This window comes from Vespa crabro, chromosome 3 (assembly GCF_910589235.1).
Source record: "Vespa crabro chromosome 3, iyVesCrab1.2, whole genome shotgun sequence".
NCBI classification, from domain to species: domain Eukaryota; kingdom Metazoa; phylum Arthropoda; class Insecta; order Hymenoptera; family Vespidae; genus Vespa; species Vespa crabro.
The window spans coordinates 5,565,055-5,588,928 of record NC_060957.1 but is presented as its reverse complement, the minus strand read 5'-3'; the positions used below and the strand labels follow the sequence as shown (position 1 = coordinate 5,588,928).

At 33.0% G+C, this 23,874-nt stretch overlaps 2 protein-coding genes across 4 annotated transcripts in view; both read left to right on the top strand.

The window, feature by feature from the left end:
- The first annotated feature begins 522 nt into the window (after positions 1–522).
- Positions 523–10,967, top strand: LOC124423123 (uncharacterized protein At1g10890). Of its 3 annotated transcripts, XM_046960531.1 has the most exons (9): positions 523–736; positions 2,016–2,066; positions 5,131–5,266; positions 6,154–6,240; positions 7,160–7,515; positions 7,839–7,979; positions 8,095–8,235; positions 8,495–8,650; positions 9,391–10,967. In XM_046960531.1, exons 3-9 carry the CDS (start codon positions 5,191–5,193, stop codon positions 9,502–9,504), a joined length of 1,071 nt encoding a protein of 356 aa, XP_046816487.1. In that variant the 5' UTR covers positions 523–736; positions 2,016–2,066; positions 5,131–5,190; the 3' UTR covers positions 9,505–10,967. The 3 variants fall into 3 exon arrangements, with proteins under 3 accessions (XP_046816487.1, XP_046816488.1, XP_046816489.1); XM_046960532.1 differs by lacking the exons at positions 5,131–5,266; positions 6,154–6,240 and having other exon boundaries at positions 525–736; XM_046960533.1 differs by lacking the exons at positions 523–736; positions 2,016–2,066; positions 8,495–8,650 and having other exon boundaries at positions 2,082–5,266.
- Positions 10,968–12,574: 1,607 nt separating this feature from the next.
- The window catches only part of LOC124423122 (nuclear factor of activated T-cells 5-like), a 29,349-nt gene continuing 18,049 nt past the window's right edge, over positions 12,575–23,874 (top strand). The window contains exon 1 of the mRNA XM_046960530.1: positions 12,575–12,896. Coding sequence (XP_046816486.1) covers positions 12,821–12,896 — 76 coding nt within the window. The 5' untranslated portion in view covers positions 12,575–12,820. The remainder of the gene's footprint in view (positions 12,897–23,874) is intronic.

Genomic DNA, 23,874 nt, shown 5'->3' with positions numbered 1-23,874 from the left:
TTCCAGTATAAACATGAGAAAAATGTAAATAAAATCTACATTTCAAAACAGTTATCAAACATAATATATTATAGTTTAAGAGAAAAAGGAAATATTTTTCAAATGTTTTTACATATAACAACTTGTGAAAAAATTTGTTTAATAAAAACAAATATTAAACTCTTCGAGTATGAATAAAAAAAAAACAATCATTTCAATGCGCATGTATTATAGGCGAAAGAAAAGTCGTTGAAAACGTAACGTTTTGACAATCAAAGAGCAAGAACTTAGAGAATTATCTCCTGCTGAGTTCTTGAATACATCAATCATCATTGAGAGACAGAAATCATTTCGCGCGTAGAAACAACGTCGGTCGAAGTGTTTACCGCGTATCAAGTTTATACGTTTAACATATCATTCGAAATTCAAACGGGCCAATGAAAATAAGAGTGTTCAGTAGTGCCATTCCTGATGGCGTTACGATCGCGGACATTGACCAATTGGGGTCGTTCGTATTTCCAGAGCTTTCATCGGTAATCGCATGTGTGTTCGTACGTGTAGCGAATCGGAGGGCAACAGTGGGACACACGATAAAAGCAGCCAGCGGAGACGGACCAACGTTCAGATCACAGTGCATTATTGACGAGAGTGCGTGCAGTTTCTTCTTTATTTTTCATTATAAAAAAAACTACAATTATCTCGACGAAACGAGCTTCATCATAATTCATCTTTACCGTTGAAATAATAATTTCAAAAGGTAAGTCCAAAGAAATAGAATAACCCATAAAGCTTGAAGAACGACAGTGGCGTCGTAATTACGCGATCATTTAAGACAAAGAAATTCTTTTATTCCTTTACTTCCTTCCCAATTAATATCGTTCACTTTTTCCTTCAAATAAATACGTACAAGTCTTATAACGATATTCTTGTTTTAACATTAATATTACAATTGGTTTACTTTATACAATTTATAAGAAGGATCATGACGTTATTAAAAAAAGTCAGAGAGACAGACGATGTAACAGGGGATGCACAAACCTCTTTGTATTACATTTTACTGAAACGCTTAGTAGCGGACGTATTTGCCGCGTCGACTGGACAAAGAAAGACTTCTCACTGGATTTCTCAGTTTATCTTCCGAGGAAACGATCGATTCTTTCGTAATGTTGATACGCGACTGCAGTGTTCCTTTCGTTCGATTTATACCGTAACACTGCGGCACGTTTCCGTTGCGATCATGCGTATTAGACACGATCATGACTTTCTTTTTTTTTCTGTACTTTCGAAAGAGAGGATGTCCTTTTCTTTTTTCTTTCCTTTTTTTTATATTCTTTCAGAAATACAGACGCCTTTAAATACTTAAGTATGCACTTACTAATCTGTCCATAAAATGAACAACCATTCCCTTGCAAGTTTTGTTTTCGATCATAACTATCGATCATTTTTTTTTTTAAATATACATGTCATTATTCTATTAATTGTAGGAAAGATTTAAGCCAATTTGAAACGAATCAATTACCAATGCCATTAATACGAAACAATTGATCGAATTATTTTGGATTTTATTTTAAAGTATATAAATATATTTATGTAGTATAGCATATACGTATAATTTTCGAACAAAGAGACTCCTTGAGTACACTATAAAAGGATAATATAAAAAAAGCATCACATAGAAAGTGCATCGAAGCGAGCAGGCAGTACAACATATAGCGTCTTTATTTCTCAAGCCAATCTCTTTGTTCGCCTTCGGGTTTTCACACGTTGAAGAGCCGGAGACCTCGATGGCATCGCTATAACACGACGAAGGACAGGCACAAATCTTATTATGTTTGTACATGTGTCCTTTATGTATACGTAGATCTATGTTCTCTATTTGTGTGCGTGTGTGGGCGAACTAGCAAGGGTAAAGGGAAAATAAAAGAAAAAAATATACGAAGCTACCGGGAGTTAGTCCGGCGGACATGCTTTAATAACGTGATTTCCTATTCGTTCACGATCGATATCTAATCAACCGATGCAATTTTAAATTGCAGGTAAACATCTAGCCATGGCTACCGCAGCAGAATCACCCATCACCAACGAATGTAAGTCGAATAATAATAATAATAACGAAAATAAGATTTCGCGTAATCGTCCATGTTATTATGTTAAAACGTTTTTCTCAAGTAATATTGTCTTCTATTTACGTTAATGAGATTTTGATTGATATTACGAACGGTGTCATCGATTTTATCATGAAAAAAAATTATCGAGAGAATGTAATTATCGATTCCCATTTTATTGAGAAAAAGAGAAAAGAGTTTAAGAAAAGAAAAACAGAAAAAAGCTATGCAATGATGCGCAACGAGTTTCCAGTGAGTCGTCGATGCGTGGCGACTTTTCTGACTAAGGATCCTTAATTAGAATCAGACAATTTAGGTGACGGTAGGAGCACACCCTAAAGATTGCAGAAAACATTGCGCGGATAGTCGCTGCGAAGAGAGAGGGGGAGAAGGTCAGAGCCCTCTATTGGTGTCCTCGGAGGAGTGCAGGCTACGTTTTACCGTGGCGACTGCAGTACGAGTCGACTGCTGCAGTGGTTGTACGAGTTAGCCTATGTCTGTCTCTGCTTGCTTACTTGCTTTTCAGGGGTTCTCATCCTTCAGCTAGAATGGACCACATAAAATGTCGTTAACCTTTATCGATTCGTTATCAACTACTTGCTTTCCCAGTCACCTTCGGCGATATTATTAACGAACACAGATGTTACATGAACCGAAGTTATCTTCATAGTTGACCTTTCATATCTTTGATCTCGATCTAAAAATCTAGAATCAAAGGAGGAATAGAAGACGAAGAAATTAAATTTAATATTCGTCCACGAATAAAAGGAATGATTACTTTTTTCAACTTTAGAACAGAATATCGAATTGATTTCAAAGACTAGACTATATATCGGCCGCGTTAAATGGAATTCAAGACGAATGCTGCGGTTCTGGCACGTCCCTTTCGAGGGGCCTCAGCTGCTGAAAGTGAGACGTGTATCGATCGTAGGAACCAGAAATAAAGACTAAGGAAAAGAAAGAATGAGATATCCGGCATTACGTTCGAACGTGACAAAGTCGAGTTAGATAGTTTGACGCTTAACATTCTGAAAGTGTACCGTTTTTATATTGTTCAATTTATCAAATTGTTATTTTCATATTATATTTTATTACAAATTATCATACAAATCTTTTAACTTTGTTTTTTAAGATTCGTAAATCTATTAAAATCAAATATGTTAGAATATTATCTTTTATTTCTATCGAAAATAACAGAGCTTCTGGTCCTGCTATACAAAGAAACTTGTAAGTTCCCCTCCATTTAAAAACGAGTCAGCGTGATAAAAATGTGTAACCTTACTGAACGACAAGATACATCTCTCTTTTCCTTTTCTTGTTCTGACTGCTCTCCCAAGTTTTTCAACGGTTCATTGCTTTATGGAATCCAATTAAACGCTAATATTAAAGAAAATGTACGCTATTAATTAAAGAAAATGTACTAGTTCGTTGATGTTGTTATTGTTTGTATGTATTTTCTATCGTTGATTCTTGATCGTTTTTTATTACGTTGTTCTTGATCGTTCTTGGGAGTCTTCGTTGACTACAACCACAGTCACGAATAATTTCCTATGATTGCATGATCTACCTAACTCCATTTTGTTTACATAATTCAATCGATCTATTGGGTATTGTCGAATGGGGAAGCAAGCAAGCAAATGAACAAACAAAAAGTGAAGTAGTTTTATAAGCCTAACCTATTTTTTGTAGCTTTACTTTACTCAAAAGAACTCAGATAATTCGAACTAATTTAATATAAATGCTAAAGTAGGCTAATCTAATTAAGAACAGAGAACATTTTATAACGTAGGTAAATACTTTTTGCGTAAATGTTTTTACAAATGTTTCGATAAATTGATTTACATGCAACGACTATAATATATATATATATATATATATATCCTATATCTTTTGTGTATGTATGTATGTGTACCTATATATAAATATACAAGTTCAGAGACAAGTTTACTACCGTCACGGTGGCAGTTATCGTAAATATGTTACTCTCTTTTTATACGTAGTTGGGAAAGTACGAGCTCGAGTTTTTAAATTTCTCCAAGTTCAAATTCATCCCTCTGGAATACCAATAAATTTTTACGAAATTAACGAACCGGGTTTTTCTAGATATTTCAATGATCAATTCTTAAATTCTTTTCTTTATTTTCAAGTTTAATGATCGTTAATATGATTAAAAATTTGAATCCTCTTCGTTTTTTCAAGAAAAAAAAAAAAAAAAAAAAAAAAAAAAATACGGACAACGCCCAAATGTTGTGATACGAAAGAAAAATTCTTCGAAAAAGAAAAAGAAAGAAAACCAAAAAGGAAGGAGAAAAAGAGGGTTGATAGTTCACTGCCAAATACGAAGCTCCTCCAGAAATCTTTTCGAAAGCGTGCGCGAACAAGTTGATAAAGGAGAAGAGAGGGTTGAAGGGTGAAAGGGGAAGGGTGTTATGGTGTATAGGCTGGGAAGGGAACGAGAGGAAGGGTGGAAAAATTGCGTACGAATTCTACTGTGGTACTTGGTGACTCTCGCAGTAGGCAATAGCGTAATAGAGAGAGGGGTTGGTCAGACAGATGGTATTTTACGGGCGCACGTAGTCCTTCCACACACGTGCCTAGCGACCGGCTAGGCTGGATCCATAATATAGGCATGTAGAAGCCGGTACGTCGGAGACTCGTTGGTAGCCCCGACGCAGAGGCGTCGTTCTTCACCGATGGAGGGGTTGGTTGCTGCTCGGGTATAGGTTGGGCTTCTCTGAACGGGGTGGTTGATGGGGCGCAGAACGCCAAGGTGGGTGGATATTGAGCGACGCCGGGCGTCGTGGCGCACCGTGTCCGATCAGTCGCCCTCCAGCCACCGCCCCAGATACGAGTTTGGAGCCACTTCCGGCGATCCGCTACGCTGGTCCGACGTGTCCTCTCTCTTTTTCTCTCTCTCTTTCTCTCTCTGCCTTTCTCTGTCTATTACTTTTTTCCTTTTTCTCTTTTTGTCTATCCGTTTATCTACCTATATTTCTTTCTTTCTATTTTTCTCCCTCTTCTTCTTCTTCCATTTCTTTTCATCAAGAAACATACGCAACCCTCCGGTGACTTTAGAAGACACAGCTGAGAAAGGAACACCAGAAACATGCTTATCGGGCTAGTGCGCGATTCGATGCTGCAGTGCTTCTGTCATAGCTGCAAAGCACCTTTGGATATTGTAGGTGAGTGTCCGCTTGCCTAAAGATTTTTAATTATCTTCATCGTATAGAGAATTATTGGGAATATATAATCTCGTCGGTGAAGATCTTTTTTAATTTAGAGGGAGCTCGTGACTCGGTTATTTCGATTGTATCTTAAATTTTAAATCGATTTATATTTTTATCATAACTATGGTATATTTCAAGAATCTGTTCCCTCAATTAGCTAGCAAGTGTAATTTGATGTTATGTTATAATTATTATTTTGGATTATCCTATGCTTGTTTGATTCTTAATTATGGAAAAATCTGATGAAAGATTCTTTCTTACGCAGTCAAAGCTGATCAATATTTCGTTAGTATTATCCCAGGTATATAGGTACCTGCAGCGATCAATTTTCCTTAACCAAGTAGTAACTTCGTGTACCAACCTCCGAAGAATTTCTTAAATTCTTACTAGAACCATTTTGAATTTTTTTATCGAACGGCCTCTTTTCTCCCTTGAGTTTATTAATATTAAAAAGATTGAATTATTGATACCCAGAAATAGTTCCCTCGTAAAATTGTCATTGTTTCAAATTGAACATTAACTTTTGATACGATGTATTCTTCAACTTAGCAGTAGATTTATTTAATTTTTTATAGCTGATCGTATCAGAATAAAATCCAGATATCAAAGGAAAAATCCCTGCGCACGTGTTTCTACACGCACTTGTTCCAAAACTGACGAGGGTGCGGCCCAAGATGGCCAACGAAGTTGTCCAATGACTCAAAAAGTTGCATCGATTTCCCGATAATTACAATTTAATATATCCCGTTGATATTTTATTATTATTATTTTTGTACTCGAACACGTAAAAATTCGACAATCACTTTCTCAATGGTCTTATCGATTGTTGTCAATTTTTGAAGCGGGACAAAGGAAGGGTAATGCGCCCTTCAAGAAGCCCACTGGAAAAGGGGCGCGAACCAAGCAACCGAAGAAAGTGAAGTTTATTAGTAAGTACATCGTAATGTAGTCATTACTAATCACACATTTGAACATAATTTTTTTTCTGCAAGTATATCATCAACTATCAACGCATCGTCAAATCTGGAAACTCGTTACGCACAATTCTCATAGTTCATAAAAAATTAAACATTGTGTTGCACGGCTAATGAATACTGCCCTCGTGAATATTTTATCTTTACGGGTAACGTTTGGCTATCCGCCAAAATCAGAGGGTGGAAGGACATTCTCTTTTTATTCGCTTTAGACTTCAGAATAATGCGATCAATGTCGGGGTTGCTTTGTTGTAAAAATTTTCGAAATTGAGATTGCCTTTCCTATGACAGTCTCAAAAAATTATCTTTGAATTTGCCGTTTTCACGATGACGAAAAAATAAATTCAAGCAAAAACGGCTAATTAACAATATCGATCAGGTGCAATGACCCAGGCGATACGATTATGTCGCCGCAATGTCGCCGGAGAATTGCACCTAGAAATAGTCTCCTAGGATATATATGGGGTGGTTGGGAGAAAAAGAGAAAGAGAGAAAATAGTTGGAGGAGAAAAGGTGGTGCGTGTGTCGACGCTAGACGTCGCGGCGCCGAGAGACAATCGTACGCCGTCCTCTGATCGATCCTTCCCTCTCGTGCGTCTGAGTCATACTTCCGTAACTACTTTTCTGTGTTAGAGCCTTCTACCCTTCCTCTCCCCTCTTTCTTCTATTCCTTCTCCTTTTTCTCCTACTCCTGATCCGTGTTTAGCCATCTATATATATATATATATATATATATATATATATATATATATATATATATATATATATATATAACGAGAAAGAAAGATATCCTTGGCACGGTTCTTGCATAAGGTGGTTAAATTTTAACAAGAGAAACGATCGATCTGAAATTTTCTTTCTCCCATTATTATAGCGACCGAAATACGATGCCAAGAAAAGTCGAAGGGTGGTATTTGCTACGAGGTAATCTTGGCAGAGCCAACGGCACCAAAGAGGGCACCGTCACCACCCCACACTGGGCCGACTCAACAGATCCCTATTGAGGATAAATTGAGAGAAGCAGAGCAAAGAAGATTCACCTTAGAATCTCATAAGATCGCTGCTCTTTCTGCGAAACTCAGCAAGATCGAAGAGGTCGCTCGTAAGAAGGATGAACTCAGCGCCGCATTCATAGCTGCTACTCGCGAATCCTTGGATGCAAAAATGAACAACACCGAAGAAAAGCGAGAAGCTCATATCGCAGAACTTAAGAATAAATTGAAAGAGCATGTAAGTTAATAATTTTAACTCCTTGCGGTTGTAATACTTTTTTTTTACCATTAGTATCCCGTCAATCAAGATTACTTTACTTACACGCCGATCAATTATTTTCGTATAAAATTTATAAAATTAATTTTACTTAAATCCTTTTGAGAAATTTATTTTTAAAAAATTCACATTTATATCAATTTTAACTATAAGTAGAACGGTTAAAACACTTCGCCACAGAGGAATATTCCAATCTTTTATTAAAAGGAATTAACTTCTATGAACTGAGAATATTTACGTAAGAAATGTTTAACAATTTATTAATTCTTTTTCTTTAATAATAGTTGGAGAGTGTAGAGAAATCTCGTCTGAGCCTCGAACAGCAGACTGAAGAAGTACGATGCGCTGTCGAAGAAAAACTCAAGACTGCTGCTGCTCAACGCGACGAGAATATTAAAAGGATGTTGGATCGCCTTAAGGAGCATGTCAGTATCATGATTATTATACAAACAAATTTACAAAAAATCTGACATTAATTAATAAAAAAATTTGTTGTCTTTCAAGTTTCAATAGATCACAATAACTCATTCATAATTGTAGGAGGAACAAGCCGCTCGTGTACGTCAAGGTATGACCGAACGCGTACAACAATTGGAATCTCAAATTCAAGGCAAGCTTGACCAAGCTCGTGAACGTCGAGAAAGTCTGGAACGCGAACAAAAGGAAAAATTACGTAATTACGTGAGTTATACAACAATTTACCTATCATTATAATATTATTTCGTATTAAAAAACTATAGTTTAGTTTCGTGCTCATCCTGGAAGGATTTCTAATCTAATAACAACAACAACAACAAACAACAAGAATGGCATGCATCTATCTTTTCTCATTTGCTATGAAAGTAAAATCCAACTTTCGTTCGGTAGAAATCCTTCCTTATATCTATCCCTACTTTTTATATATACAGACCCTTTAAAGGGATTTGACATGGTCATTTAGAATACCGTGAAGATAGCGAAAGTACGTCAGATGGTGGATGAATGTGCAACGAGAGATCTTCTGGTGAAAAAATTCGAATTTGACAAGAGGGTATCTACTGCGGAGCTAAACCGACAGCGAGAGATTCAACGCCGTGTGCAGGCTATTCGCGAGCATGTAATTTCCCTCCCTCTTTCTTGATTTTCTATTCTCATCGTGTATTGTCCTCCCTCTGTGATAAATAACGGCTTATTATACCTTATGTTTGGTCTATATTATTTTAGTAAAAATGACAGAAGTCTTCGTACAGGTCATACGATAATAATTTAATCATGTTTTTTTTCTTCTTTCATTTTTTTGGATTATTATTCTTTTTTTCTCTCTTTTTTCTTTGAGGGAATGTCGCAGCGCTTCGACACATTGTGTTGCAGATTCGAGCCGTTACTATTCTGTATATATGACGCGTACTTATCATTTTCTTTTTCTTTTTTCAGCATGGCCATGCATTTGTATATCACATGTGCGATGCATATATACGTAACCTGCGTACATATACATAAATATACATTTCTAAACTTATGCACGAAAACGTCCGAGATTATCGAGAGACATCGATAATCGGATAATCGATTTTTTTTATAGCATTCAATCATCTTGTACAGATACTGATTTGATATTACTTATTGAAAGAGGACGTTTCATTATCATTCGAAAGAAAAGCTATCATCCTCGTTCAATAAATCAATGTTAATATCCTCTATTGGATAGCAAACGTATATAAAATATACGTTTGTCTTGGCTGTAGATAGCATGATATATAAACATTAGATTAGTTAGGAAAAACAAACACTTTTAATTGTTACATTAATAATACGTACAATAGTCACGCTCGTTTTATTCTTTTTCTTCTTCTACAGGAGAAACGTGCAGAAATCGTCAGGCAGAAGAAAGCTGCCATGGACGGACAGAAAGGAAAAGGGGAGGATCAAAATATCCTGCCCGTCGAAAATGAAACTGCCAGTTCTGGCTAAATTAATTTTTATTTCTCAAAGTCTAAGCCTTCTCTTTGATAAGCCTCCCTGCGTGTACTCGCAGAAAGAATCGTTCGCTGGCGCGCCGTTTTGTTGACTGAACACTTTTATTTATTTAATGAGTTTTTTAAGATGGCAGACAGTTTCAGCTCGTCTTTGTTCTTACTTAATATCGGAATCACTAATAAAAATGAACTCCATAAATGAAAGGATCGTAATCGAAATAAATATTTAATATAGTTAATTTTAATTTACATTGCAATTATTATCTTATTTAATATTATTCAATATTAATATTTAGATTAAATATTAATTTTTTTTATTACGATCCTTTCATAGAATTCATTTTTATTATTAGATTACGATATTAAATAATCTTAAAGAAACGAAAGATATAATCTTATTTGTCATCTTTAAATATTCAATTAATAAATAAAAATTTTTAGCCAACAAGACGGCTTAGACTTTGCGTTAATTGTTTTTGTGTTTTTTTTTCTCCTTATCGATATGTGCATAAAACACTGCCTTCTATCTTTCTACGATGTTGTTCTACAATTTAAATATTATTGTTTTATGAGTTTTAAACAAATCTTATCTTGAATAGAATTGTGTTACAATGTATTAGGTCACTTTTTTGCTTGCACAATCGAGAAAATAAAAAACAAAAAAACAATACAACAAAACTAACCACGCGCAGAGTATTTGACGTAATTCTTTTTATTTTGCTACGTCTTAAGAATATATTTTGTTTTTTTTATGATTATGCTATTGTTATTAGACGTTTATTAATGTTTTCTAGCCTTAACGATTATTATTTTACCGTTTAATGATTAGAAATTACATGCGTGATAATCACATTGGCTGTTATCTCTAACGACTGAAATAATTAACGTTTATATTCGTAACGTCATCGGAGCTTTCATTCTCAGCACACGCAGCTTTTTCTTTCATTTTTAACTTCGTTTTTAGAATAAATAATAGATAATTATTATCGCTATAGTTAGATCTTAAGTGATATTTGCGGCCATATGTGTGTTCACATACCATATATATCGACGTAAATATGTGGTATGTGCCGGCATATAAGCACACTTATAACATATATATATATATTATAACAGTGCTTTATACTAGGCTTGAAAAATTTGAAACCATTTTATACTCGATCATTGTAATATTACTGCGCTAACAGAACGACAACATTCACAAATATATAGTATAATTGAATATGATAATATGATGCTTCTGTGATGACCTAATTATTTGTCAAAATGTGTAGTGGCAAAGTGAGAGAGTGCGCGAAAGAATGAGTGAAAAAGAAAAAGGAAGAAAAAAAAATAAAAAATCAGAGTGGAAGAAAGAGATTCCTCTATGCTCGTATAGATACCGTGGCTAGAGGGTTTATATCTTTCGTGTAATATATCATCGCTGAAAGGAAATAAAAAAAAAAAAATCGCTTTTAATTACATGAAAGATTCCTTTGATCCGGAACTACGTTCTTCAACGGGCTATCGTATTTTATATATATATATATATATATATATATATATATATATATATATATATATATTATTTTTTATATATTATATATTATATATTTTCCTTTTCTTTTTTATATAATATTTTGTTAACGATTTCGAAGACAAGAAAAAAGAAATCGTAACGTAAAGTCACAAATCACGGCTCTGGTCACGGTATTGTCACAAAAATTGCACTGGTACAAAACAAACACATTTGCAAAAGTGATAATGGAATTTAATTGCATTCATTCGCTCTTAATTATTTCTTTCGACCTTGGTACCATTTTCCCGAATAATTTTTCCTAAAATTTTCAGATATCTGATATAGAATTAGAAAAATTACAAAGGATTATTCACGACGATCGATTTACAATGGTTTATAAGAATAATATGAGCGAATGATGAAAAGTAAATATTTTTATAGCCGAGTGTTTCTTTTAAAAATGCCAAGTATTATTATTAATTAATTTATTCCGCGCAACAAATCGATTTATACAATCCTTGTTATAATTTTTTCCTTCCTAATGAAATAAGAAACAAGTGACTTTCATTCTTTTACATATGTAGCTATTGCGATCTTTTGGCGTAATGTAATTTGATAATATTTACATGTGTGTGTATATTACGATTCTTTCTTGATTTGCCTCTTTTTTATTTTCTTTTTCGTTATAATACGTAAATAAAAAAAATATATATATAAATATATAGATTATATATATATATATATATATATATATATATATATATATATATATATATATATATATATATAGACCTATATAGATTTCTATGCGATGATATATTATATAGAGATATAGTTATACATGTGTGTATGGTTTCATGTGAGCTTTGGTACTGTCTCTTAGTGGCACAACGACAGAAGCAAGTTAACATGCGAGAAATTCAAAAGAAAAGGACAAAAATAAATAAAATGCTCGAAAAATTCAAAATCATTGAAAAATACTTTTTTTACAATTGGCTGCCTTTGAAATTAATTTTATTTGTGTTGAAGATTAATGTGTTCGAAAGAAATCTTGGTGTGAAGTAAAAGGCCGTACCTACACGCAATATATGTATATTAAATTTATTATTTGTACCTTGCCATTTTTTCCTGTCGAAATAATCATTTTTTTTTTTCATTTATAATTAATTAATAAGAAATTTATAATGATCATTTAAATTTTACCTTCTGAAAGATCGTGCAGATAGCTCCATTACTTATATAAATTTCTGCTTTAAAATGATTCATTTTAGAGGAGTTGGAAAAAAAGTTTATATTTATCTATCAGAGTTAAAGGATACATTACAATGCAAGCTTCTACGTTAATTTGAGTCAACGAAGATATGTACTATCATCCGTCGATAAAGTAGTTACAACAAACACGTAGACTCTATTTTTACTACTCCGATCATACTCGCAAATAGATGAAAGATAAACAAAAAATGACCTTTATTATTGTTGTAAGGTATTCGACAGTCACAAATTTAGCGCTCTAAAAAGGATCTTTGATATTTTTATTTTCTTCTCGTTTTGTTTTTCGAAAGAACAATTTTCGACGGAACATTTAACGATATTTTCATAGGTTATAAGAATAGGGTTCGAGCGTTTCCTAAAACGTTCCTGGCTGACGTCATAGATGGTGGAATGGCCGAAAGCCAAAGGCTAAACGAAACGACGGGGCAGAGGCTTTGGGATGCGAGAGAAGGTAGAGGGCAAATGGCTGCCGCCGCGGGTGAATAATAATGCGTAGACGCGAGAGTAGGAGCGAGGAAAATTGCGTTTAACCAAGTGTACGATGTTGGTGAAGGGCCGCTTATGGGATAGGAAGAACCGGAGGCATCATGGGAAGAAAAGCACCAAAGCCGCGGCCGGTAAGTCGTTGCTTTTTGGCTACTGAGAGAGAGAGAGAGGAAATCCGCGAAATGGTTCGGCCGGCGCACGACGAGATAGCCCTGCTGCGTACCTTGCTCCCTCCAGTTCGTTTTCCATCCTCTATTCAATAAAACATGGCCGAATGTCGTCTAACAATCTGATGATCTTCTAACTATGTAAGATCGACGTCAAAATAATCGCGGTAGTTATCACAATGGGATCTCCGGAGAATTCGAAGAACTGCGAAAGAATGCGAAGGGGAAAAATATATGAGACGCAAGAGACGATATGAGCGCGCTGAGAAAGATGGAGGAAGATAGAAAGAGAGAGAGAAAGAGAGAGAAACAGCAGAAAGACAACGTAATGGAATGACAACATAAAGGAGAAAGAAAAATAACGAGAATGTAATCTTGTAATATATTTATAAATTCCGTACGATATTTTTTTCTCTCTGTTTTTAATAAAGAACGAAAAAAAATCATGTAAATTTTACTATATTTTGAAAATAAATCGTGTGCTATCTTCGAGTGCGTGCCAACTGATGCTAACTAATCGCGTCACGCGCGTTTTCTTGATAGCAATCGCGCGTGTATGCGTGCGTACACCCATACACAATCTTTCGTCTTATATTTGTACGAAATTGAAATGGATATTCGTTGATTCGCCAATCGATTGGAATGATATGTCTATTTACAACGAAAATATAAGTTCAAGCTGACTTATGTATCCATGTATGTTACGTTCTCTTTGAATATGAATGTTTTGAGAAAGTAACGTGACCCGTTTTATATCTAGTAATCCGAAAACGGCAATGAAGACGTTTTCCTCTCTCTTTATCTCTCTTTTTCTCTCTCTTTCTCTCTCTTTCTCTCTCTCTCTCTCTATTATTGCAATTTTTGAGGTTATGTTAATCAAATATGTGTGAACAATGCTACAACATAAATGGTGGTGCCTTCTATATATGCGACTACATTTTGGAGGTTATGTGTTCTCATCTTGTTTTCTAACATTTATACACGCAACACGCATGTAAAAAGACGAGCAAGCACGTGATTATCGACGGATTTGAACTTCGCTCCTTCTTTCGATTGGCGGCATTGTTGACGCTTCGGAACCACAATTATCATTAATGCAATCGTGCCGCATATATTCCCCCTACTTTATATATGAAATAACGTTCTATTTTATAGATAAATCATTCACCCGTTTATTCGTTTTAATGCAGACAATAGATAGTATGACTAACCTGCTTTTTTTCCTAAAGAAACATGGCGACAAAGTAGTCAGTTGTCAAAGACCGTAAACATTTGATTTTGTATTGTACGAAAACTTTTAAATTGTTTTAATTATTCGTTTAATTTTGCACCTATTTATTTTAATACTCGACAACAATAGATATGAAATAACAATATATATTATATATATATATTTATATAATAACAATATATATATATATATATATATATATATATATATATATATATATATGATTGATATCAAGAAATACAAGATAAAAAATATTTAAAGAAAAGATTTCTTATTTTAACAGGTTACGTCACTTAAGAATTTTAAAACGTAGTAACGTAAAATTTTATTAAGATGTGTTCGCATAAACATTTACAAGGAAGATTTGGATCTTGCCGGATAGACCAGGATCGTGGAGGTCAGACGACGCTTCGGGTTGCGTGTTGGCGAAACCGTGAAAGTGCATTCTTGGCATGCTACGATAAGAATAGATTAAGAAGGAGGGGATGAGAGATAACAAATAGAGAAACGATGTTTGCGCCGGCGCTCTTCTCTCTCTCTGACAGGCTTTCGCCCCCTCTACCCAGTACCCCTGTAGCCCTACCAATACGAATTGCCACGTGCGATACATTGTGGAACGTGTTGGATCGCTTTACATTGGGCCGATAGGCGATCCTATATGTACACATATACGTCGTCATGACGATAAAGACGCCGATCGATGTTTTTAACCTGATAGAAACGACGACGCATCAAATTGATTTTTATTTTTTTCTTCTTTTTTTGGATTCGAACTCTTCATGATTTGTATTTTTATTATTTTTTACATTTATTTCTTCTTACTTTTCTTTGATTTTCGTTTTTTTCCTGTAATTGCAATAATAACTAACATTAAAAATTTAAACTCCACTTAGAGTATTTAAAAGAAAAAGAAAAATATATATATATATATATATATATATATATGTACATATGTATACAAGTAGATTGATATTTACATCAACGAAAAAATCTATTTCAAATGACGAACTATACTTATACGTATCGTCAGTAAGGCACTCATGTTCCTGATAAAAATTCGAGTGGTCAAATGAAGTACTTGCATTATCGCAAACCTTTATCGATAGAAGCCAATCGGTAAGCCTTATTCTTGTCATCCCGAACGACGATTACGTTTCTAATAAATTTTTGCTGTGCCTTCTCTCGCGAGGACAGAAAATTTGAATTTGACGATGACGGCGATGATGTTGGTTGGGTGTTGGGACGATTCAAGGCCTTTACAATATAGACTCAATCATCATCAATCTAAGACGAATCTTAACAAGTTAGATCGTTGAAGTTACCTTCGCGACGACTACGCAATACTTTCTATGAACTCTATGAATGAATTTCTATAATCCTTGCCTTTGGATCTTTCTTTGCGATCTTCAGCATATCTACATGCATGTATAGTTATATTACATATATTTATATATAGATATTAAACGCCGAAACAATCTCAGAGTCGAAAAAGCAGCATAACGGTAGGAGAACCAGTTCCATTTTATCCTCGACAAAAAAATCTGCTCGTTCTTCACATCTCTCTTTTATCCGTTCGCAGGATGCATTTTAATCTATCTTATTATTAACTTTGGTTAAATCATAAAGAAATACAAAAGCGGTCTTATTCGTTACGTTTGAGCCAAACGACATCTTTCAACAAGTTTGCATTTGTTGATGCGTAATCCTACGAATGTTCAACATTTTGATATTATTATTATTGAAGTAGCACGCGCCACTCTCTATCATATGAATGATATAACAGTTTTTAATTCACACTTTATCCATTCGCAACGTCATCAAAATCGTTTGAGAAAATATAAACATCAATATATATTAGTAATTTATAGCCTTTTGTTGGTTTCATAAGTAACATATGCGTCATGCATTTTCGAATATTCAGACATTGTTGAAAAGCTTATGAAAGATAAATCAAGATTTTGACTTATAATTAATTTTTCATTATCAATTATGATTATTGAGAGACTTTGGATTGTGTATATAATAGGAATGGAAAAATGCGAGGTAATGATAACGCCAGAGAAGAGATTCTGTCCGAACACGTTTCTCAAATTGTGCACGTGCATTAATATTTTACGTAATATCTACCGAGACAAACAGTAACCGTTTGTTTATTTCACTATAGGTGATGATAGATTTTTTCATAGATTAAAATTACATATTATACCAATTTATTGCGATAACTTCAATGAGCATGCTTTCTTTATATAGATATAATTTATATCAGTATTAAAATAATAAACGTTAAATTGATTCAATTTGATATTATATATTAAATCGAATTTGATTTCATTCTTTTATTTTAATCAACGATTTTTAAAAGAAGCTGATAGAGACTGTCAGCAGTCGGAAGTTTCAAGTCATCGAACATGTGTCGTAATTGAGCATCGATACTGGAAGACGAATTGGAATTCTTCTAGCTAGGAGACGTTACGAAATTTGCTTTTAAGTGTACCTGGGCTAGGTCGATAAACGTTAATTTATAGTCGGTGTGATGTCTCAATATCACGCGTTACACCAGTGACCAGAATCTAGTAGAATGACGTAAGACAAATTTTGCTCCCTTTTTCTTTTTCTTCGTCAACTAATTTTTTCTTTAAAAAAAAACATCAAGGAGGAATAAATTGAGTCCGATCGTTAACGATTATTCAGCATTGCGCGCACGTATACCAATTTCTTTTCCTTTTCCTTTTTATTTTTTTGTTATCTTTTTTCTTTTTTTTATGATCCTCAATCATCGCGAATAGTTTTTATATTCATAAAGCATAACTCAACGATAGTGCTCGTCGCCGGTTTGAGTTTGAGATTGCTATTGACTGAAGATGGTGCTACAGCTGATCATAATACGGCGTAGTCTCTTTGAACTTGGTTATATTCTGTGAAGCCACAGAGATAACCAGGTTTATTTACGAAACAGTGGCTCTCAACGAGTATCTCCGTTTATGTCCTCGTTCGCAGAAGTGGATAATATAGGACTTAAGAAAATTACGCGGTAAAACTTCAAAAATGTAAAAAAGAACCATATGTAGAAAAAAGAAGAAAAGAAAAAGAAATAAGATTCTATCAATATGGATCCGAAAATGCTTCATTTTTAAGTTATTTATACTTCTAAATATGATAAGTGCATTGCCATCTGTCAAACCATAAATGAAATGCATTTGCGCGAATACGTTAATTTGTGTACTTAGACTGTCTCATAAATACAGTAGAATGAATAACACATAAACACACAATACATAGAACTCCAATAACGTCTAAATTTAAAAGTCAGGAATTTTGAAATGTGTCGAGACAATGAGCATGTGGCCTATATTCAAGCAGAAATGGAAGGGATTATACTTGAATGCTTTATAATTCAGAAATTAAGTAATTCTAGGTCCATGTTGATGAGAGAACTTCATTTTTATTTTTGTATTTTTTGTTCTTTTTTAACATGAAGAATTCATTCCTGAAGTTTTGTTACATATTGAATAACGAAAAGTAATAACGTTTTTCATGTCATTCCTTCCATCCCCCTTCCTCTACCCATATCAGGACTCCTCATTTTCTTTTTCATCTTCTTGTGACGAGTCAACCTTGCGAATATGTATATATGTACATATGACACCTGTTCATGTCGATCGATAACTAATTAACATCAAACTCGTCGTACCGTCTATGAATGATATCACGTCGTTATTATTCGATCGACGTTTATATGCAGATAACTTCGCGAAAGATCATGAAATTATTACGAAGGGGAAGGTTGATTTTAAATTTCACGAGACAACAATACGTTTCTTTCACAAGCATTCGATTTCGTCATATATTTTCCTGATGTCTAGACAAATTAGAAATTAATATTCATTTCTTTAAAGTGCCATCGTCGATCGATATCTAATGATTTAGCTTCGAGCTGATAAACGACGAATAACATTCAAAAGTTCATTCGTTTGATAATATTTCTTCGTATAGCTAGTAGATAGAATGATCGTGTTTATTCTTTTAAATAGATAAAATAGATACTAAAACAGATAAATATAAAATAGATTAAAAAACAAGAGAGTTGATTATTAATATCAAAGAAGAAAGAATTTCTATGGGGCTTTCTTTTTAAAAATAATCTTATCCAATATTTTTTCTCTAATTTTCATATTATATATCATATATATAGATATCTACATATATATACATACAATATTTGCATATTGTATTTAAATACGTATATACAATATGGAAATTGGAGAAAAAAATATTGATAATACATAATCACATTTATCCAATCTTTTTCTTTTTTCCTGATAAAAAAATTCTTTAGCGAACAATTATAATTAATTGATGTGCATTATAATAATGTAACAATATTATTCGGTTAACAACAATAATCGTTCTTATTCCTTACGAAAATCTGGTACACGCTCGTAACATCTAGTTCATAAAGTGATAAAATTGTCAACAACAAGTAGGTACTGCGTTATTCTTATCCGCGACGGTACTTTGGAACCGAAGAGAATTAGTTTCTACGATGTTATATCTATCTACTGTTGTAAGGAAAAATGTGACTTTTAAGATATTGTCGTTGAAGTTATTAACGCCAATTAACTTCTCTTATTAAACTCTGCGATCAAATAGTATTATTTTTTGAAACATATAAAATTTGTCTTCATGTATTTTTTTTTTCTTCCTGATAAATACATAAATCTTATATTATAGAGCTCAATTAATACGTAAACTCAAATTTTGGGTAATCTTGATATGCGGCGTTTTTTCTTAGAAACAAAGATATATTTTATTAAGTTGGCATATAACTTGGATGTTAAGTTGTACGTTAAGCCATGTTTACAATGATTCGCTGCTACTGGTCTAACCGATAACCTGTGTAAGCACGCGCGTAAGTTCATAAGATTGAATAAGATCTTCTGAGAAAAAAATAAGAGTAACAGTCATGAAAACATTTCATCATTTTTAAATTAAAATCGTTAAATAAGCTGATCTTTAAATATAAGTAATAAAAATCTCGATGAGAGATATTTAATCAATTATTTGTATTAATTACTATTACCATCTGTGCGATAGAATATGCAATATTAAATTTAAAGAATTATGCAATAACGAAATTTGATCCTAACAAATCGAACTACTTGTCACAATGGATAAAACAGAAGAGATGAATAAATGGATAAAAAATTAGCACTCTCTGTGTACCCAGAGATCTCTGCCTCCTGAATCTTCAGCAACAAAGCTTTGTTGTTATTGTTTATATAATATGTACAATTGCTGTAGCTCATATTATTTATTTAATAGGTAATAATATCTTTAATATTTATATACAATTATTATCATTTAAGTCGCATATGCGATATGTTATGAATTTTTTAATTTTTTCAAATACTCATTATTTGAAAAATCTAAGTTAAATTCAAATGAAATTACATACTTTTAGATCTTTATAGAGATGTGTCTTGATTTTCGATATAAATTTCAAGTCGATCCATTCAGTGGTTTGGACAGTAAAACGCACACACACACACACACACATTTAGATTTTGATACGAAACACAAAGATCTAAAACAATTTTTGATATCTCAAGTAATTTCGTTGATAATCGTCTGTTACAATTTTCGTTATTATCAAAAACAAGGAACTTATTGCGATCGTGATTAAAAATGATCAAGAAAAAGGAATTCCGATATAAGATAAACCTTCGAAGGAAAGTGCGTGTAATTTGAAATTCAGTCTGCTAATACGGAGTTAGAAGTTTCTCGATGCTTCGTAAGTATGTCTATCGAGGGTTTCACGTTATTATCAATGACTTTTGTAGTTGTGAGAACCACGGTTGATAGTAGGCCGTCTACCCACCGATAAAGTCTAGTTATGTCCAAGAAAGTGCGACTTCTCATCTCGGAATAGTGGAGCTCAACGACCGATCGCTTTTGATATCAATCGTGAGTCTCTTTCCAACGTTGGAAGCAACTTTTCATTTTGCTCAATCTCCTCCATCAACATAATTTAAATATATATTATTCAAGGTTACATGCTTATATTTTAGGGAGTGACGAATCTTTTTCAGGTCACTTGGCAAAAAATTATGCGTCTATAATAACATAAAAATTGATGCATGCTTATTCCTCAAAAACTTTCGACAAATTTTAACCAAATATCAAAATACGTTTAACGAGAAAAAAAATATATACATATATTTCTATTGATAAAATATAAGATATTTCGGACATATCTCGAATCATTCATCGAGTATGATTAACAGAGATAAAAAAAAGAAGTAAAAACATGTGATCTACAAAATATTATACAAGGTAGTATTATAGTACTGTAAAAAAAATAAAGACAAAACAGAGAAAAGCCAACAGATTGTACAGTTATTTATTGGCCCATTAGCTATCACTGATAACAATGGTTGGTCGTTAAGCGATCGATAAATTATATTATTGAATAAGCGTATATACACACACACATAATCTCTTTGGTAACTCCGAATTCCAAATCCATTTTTTACTATTGATCAGTACCTACCTAAATGGTTACAGTTACATGAAATGTAAACATTTCTTAACAGAAATCGCGTATATGTAAATATCGACGACTTACCACTTCTTTTTAAAGAATCTATGAGTCATAGATCGGATCATATGTATTTCCTGAATTCAAAGATGTTTTCCAAGAAAATCGGACTGTGCTTTGTGACAAATAAATGACTCTTGTTATCTTTATCTCTCTCTCTCTCTCTCCCTCTCTCTCTTTCTCTTTCTCTATCTCTTTCTCTCTTTCTCTCTCTCTTTCTTTCTTTTCTACGTTATTTACGCGTTAAATCCAGAGAGGTTACTATTTCGAGGCTACCATGATGTCTATCTTCTTTGTTATACTTTAAATAACGTTTATGGTAAAGCAAAGGTCAATCGCTTGGAAAGTGAATAAATAAGAAGACTCGTCCTCAGTCAGATTTATTACGAATGAATTTTTTCGAATTTTTATTACCGTATATTATTACCGAAATTTTTTTTAATGAATTCGTTTTATATACGATCGTTCATGATAATCGAAAATTTTTTGGAATCTGCAGATAAGAGAAAAAAAAAGAAAAGAAAGGATGAATAATAGATAAATGTAATACATGTCGTAGGAATAATATGTAGTTACATGCTATAGAGCTCGATGATAAATAAGCACGACGGGTCATCGTACGACGGCGAGAAACAAGATGTACATTTAACGATCCGTACGAGACTCGCGATCTTTCTGCTGATGATGCTTTCGCGAGAAAGAAAAAGAAGGAAGGAGAGGGAGAGGGAGAGAGCGAGAAGGGAGAAGAGAAACAAAACTAGACGCAGACGTCTGCGTGTTATAACGATGCTTACCAGTTTCATGTGCAGGATCTTTCGGTTCGTTCAAATGATTTTTAAACTTATACGTTCGTTTCTAAATCGCATTTGGATCGTTTCCAGACGTGGAACTAACATTATATTTCGTTTAAAAGATATCAATCACTCTCGTAGATCCTTCCTAGGTTATTTCTAAGTTTCTCACTCATAGATCATCCGAATGAGGATCTCTTTTATCATTTCTAAATACTCTTTATAAATTAAAAAATTCTTTTATCGATTAATTTTGCAGATTATTCTTGTCCAAAATCGTCAAAAAAGAAAAACAACGTTGAATTTAAATATGACTTTTAATAAACATCGATCATAATCCTTTTTATTATTTTGATGTTCTTCCTTTCGATATTTCGAAAATAATTAAATGAGAATGATTCCAGGTGTCTATATACATACATATATAGAATTTCGTTCTGGTGACGACATTTTATGTATGAATGACTCAAAATACTTTTTCTTTAATTTTATAAGAGAATAATTGAATTCCTTGATGGAAAAAAAGCACATAAACCTACATGAAATATTGTAAATCGATTTAGATGGTGTATGAGTGTGTGCGTGCGCACGCGCGCGTGTGGGTGTAATATATAAAGGACATTTTACGTAGATACTGATTTACTACTGCGCGACTATGAAGATTAGTTTAGCGATCGTGCTTTCATTTTTAATTTAATAAATAAATTAATTAATTAAATTATTTATTTATTTATTATTTTTTTTTTTTTTTTTTTTTTAAGGAAAAAAGATGATCAATATAACTTTATACAATGTGCTGCAAGTAATAAAAATTATTCGTTCCAATTTATAGAGTAAGATTTACTTAAAAAATTTAATTTTTTGTTTATTTTTCTATTTAATTTTATATATTATATTTTATTTAAATAATATATAAAAAGGTTATAACTTAATGATTAATTATATAGAATTAAATAAACAGAAAAAGGACCGGTTTTTTACGATTTTATCCCATTTATAGAAAAACGGTACATAAATCGATATATTTTAAAATTCATAAAAAGAAAAAAAGAAACAAATATTATTTTCGAATCATAACGTATATTCGAATCAGAACAAGTTTGAAGGACATTTTATTATATTTTTAACAAAAATTGGTTTCAATTGAATTATTTTTTATTGAAATATACTCCAATGAAAACTTTGTTCTTCTCGAAATGGCTATTTGAAGTATATGCCCTTTTTCCATCAATGCACTAAATTATTGTCAAGCAGCTTTTTTCCTTTCGTCTCTTGATTCTCTCAAGTTGGTTCTCCAATTGCGATAACTCTTGAAAATATCTATGTGAACAATAGAATTTAACATGGCGAAAAAAAGAGATAAAAAGTGAAACTCTATGTAATTTTCAAACTGATAATGAATCATTACTATTTGTTGAATTTCCCTTTGTCAACTCGTTGTAATCGCGTCGATTTTCATTAATTTGTTTCTTTGAACGAACGAGAATGCGTCGTTATTTTCCATTTTATTCTTTTCTGCTCGATCTTGATTTTCCTCTTTTTTTTATCTTTATCTTTATCTCTTTCTCTTTTTTGACCGATACGTTTTTCTCTACAAATCATTTGGCATCTTATCATCACACCTTTTTACTTACGATCATTATTATACTTATCTTTCCACATCTATTACGATACATATGTACATTATATTACGCACTATTTCTCGTTTGTCTATGTATTTATATAACTAATTATTATTTTCTTTTTATCCGCTATTTATTATACTTCGTTTGTATTCATACTTCTTTGGTTTTCGTTCGTTTATCATATAAGCATGTTTCAATAAACATCTATGTATTTGTTTCTTTATTTAATCGAAAAAAAAAGATAATGCAGTTTTTACGTATATATTTCATATTTCCTTATCCTTCTCTTTTTGTTATACCGAAGGAGATCAGACGTGTGATAGGACGATTCAAACGATCGCATTATGTTGTGCGTCAAGTAAACGTTGGTCAACAGCATCTGGTCTAATTACTCTAATCGCTTCTAACGATCGGATTGCAGACTTAATCATTGGATTCAGTCTCACGCAGAACGCTTATAAGAAACGCTACGTAATGTCGTGGCCAAGTTCGATTCGAGGAAGTTCGATTTGTCGATCACGATGCTTGTGTTTTCCCTTCGCTTTCATTTCTTTTTCTTCGTTCAAGATTTTCAAAAATGAGCGAGAAAGGAAAGAAAATTAATCGGTAATGCACTAAATTATTGTCAAGCAGCTTTTTTCCTTTCGTCTCTTGATTCTCTCGAGTTGGTTCTCCAATTGCGATAGCTCTTAAAAAT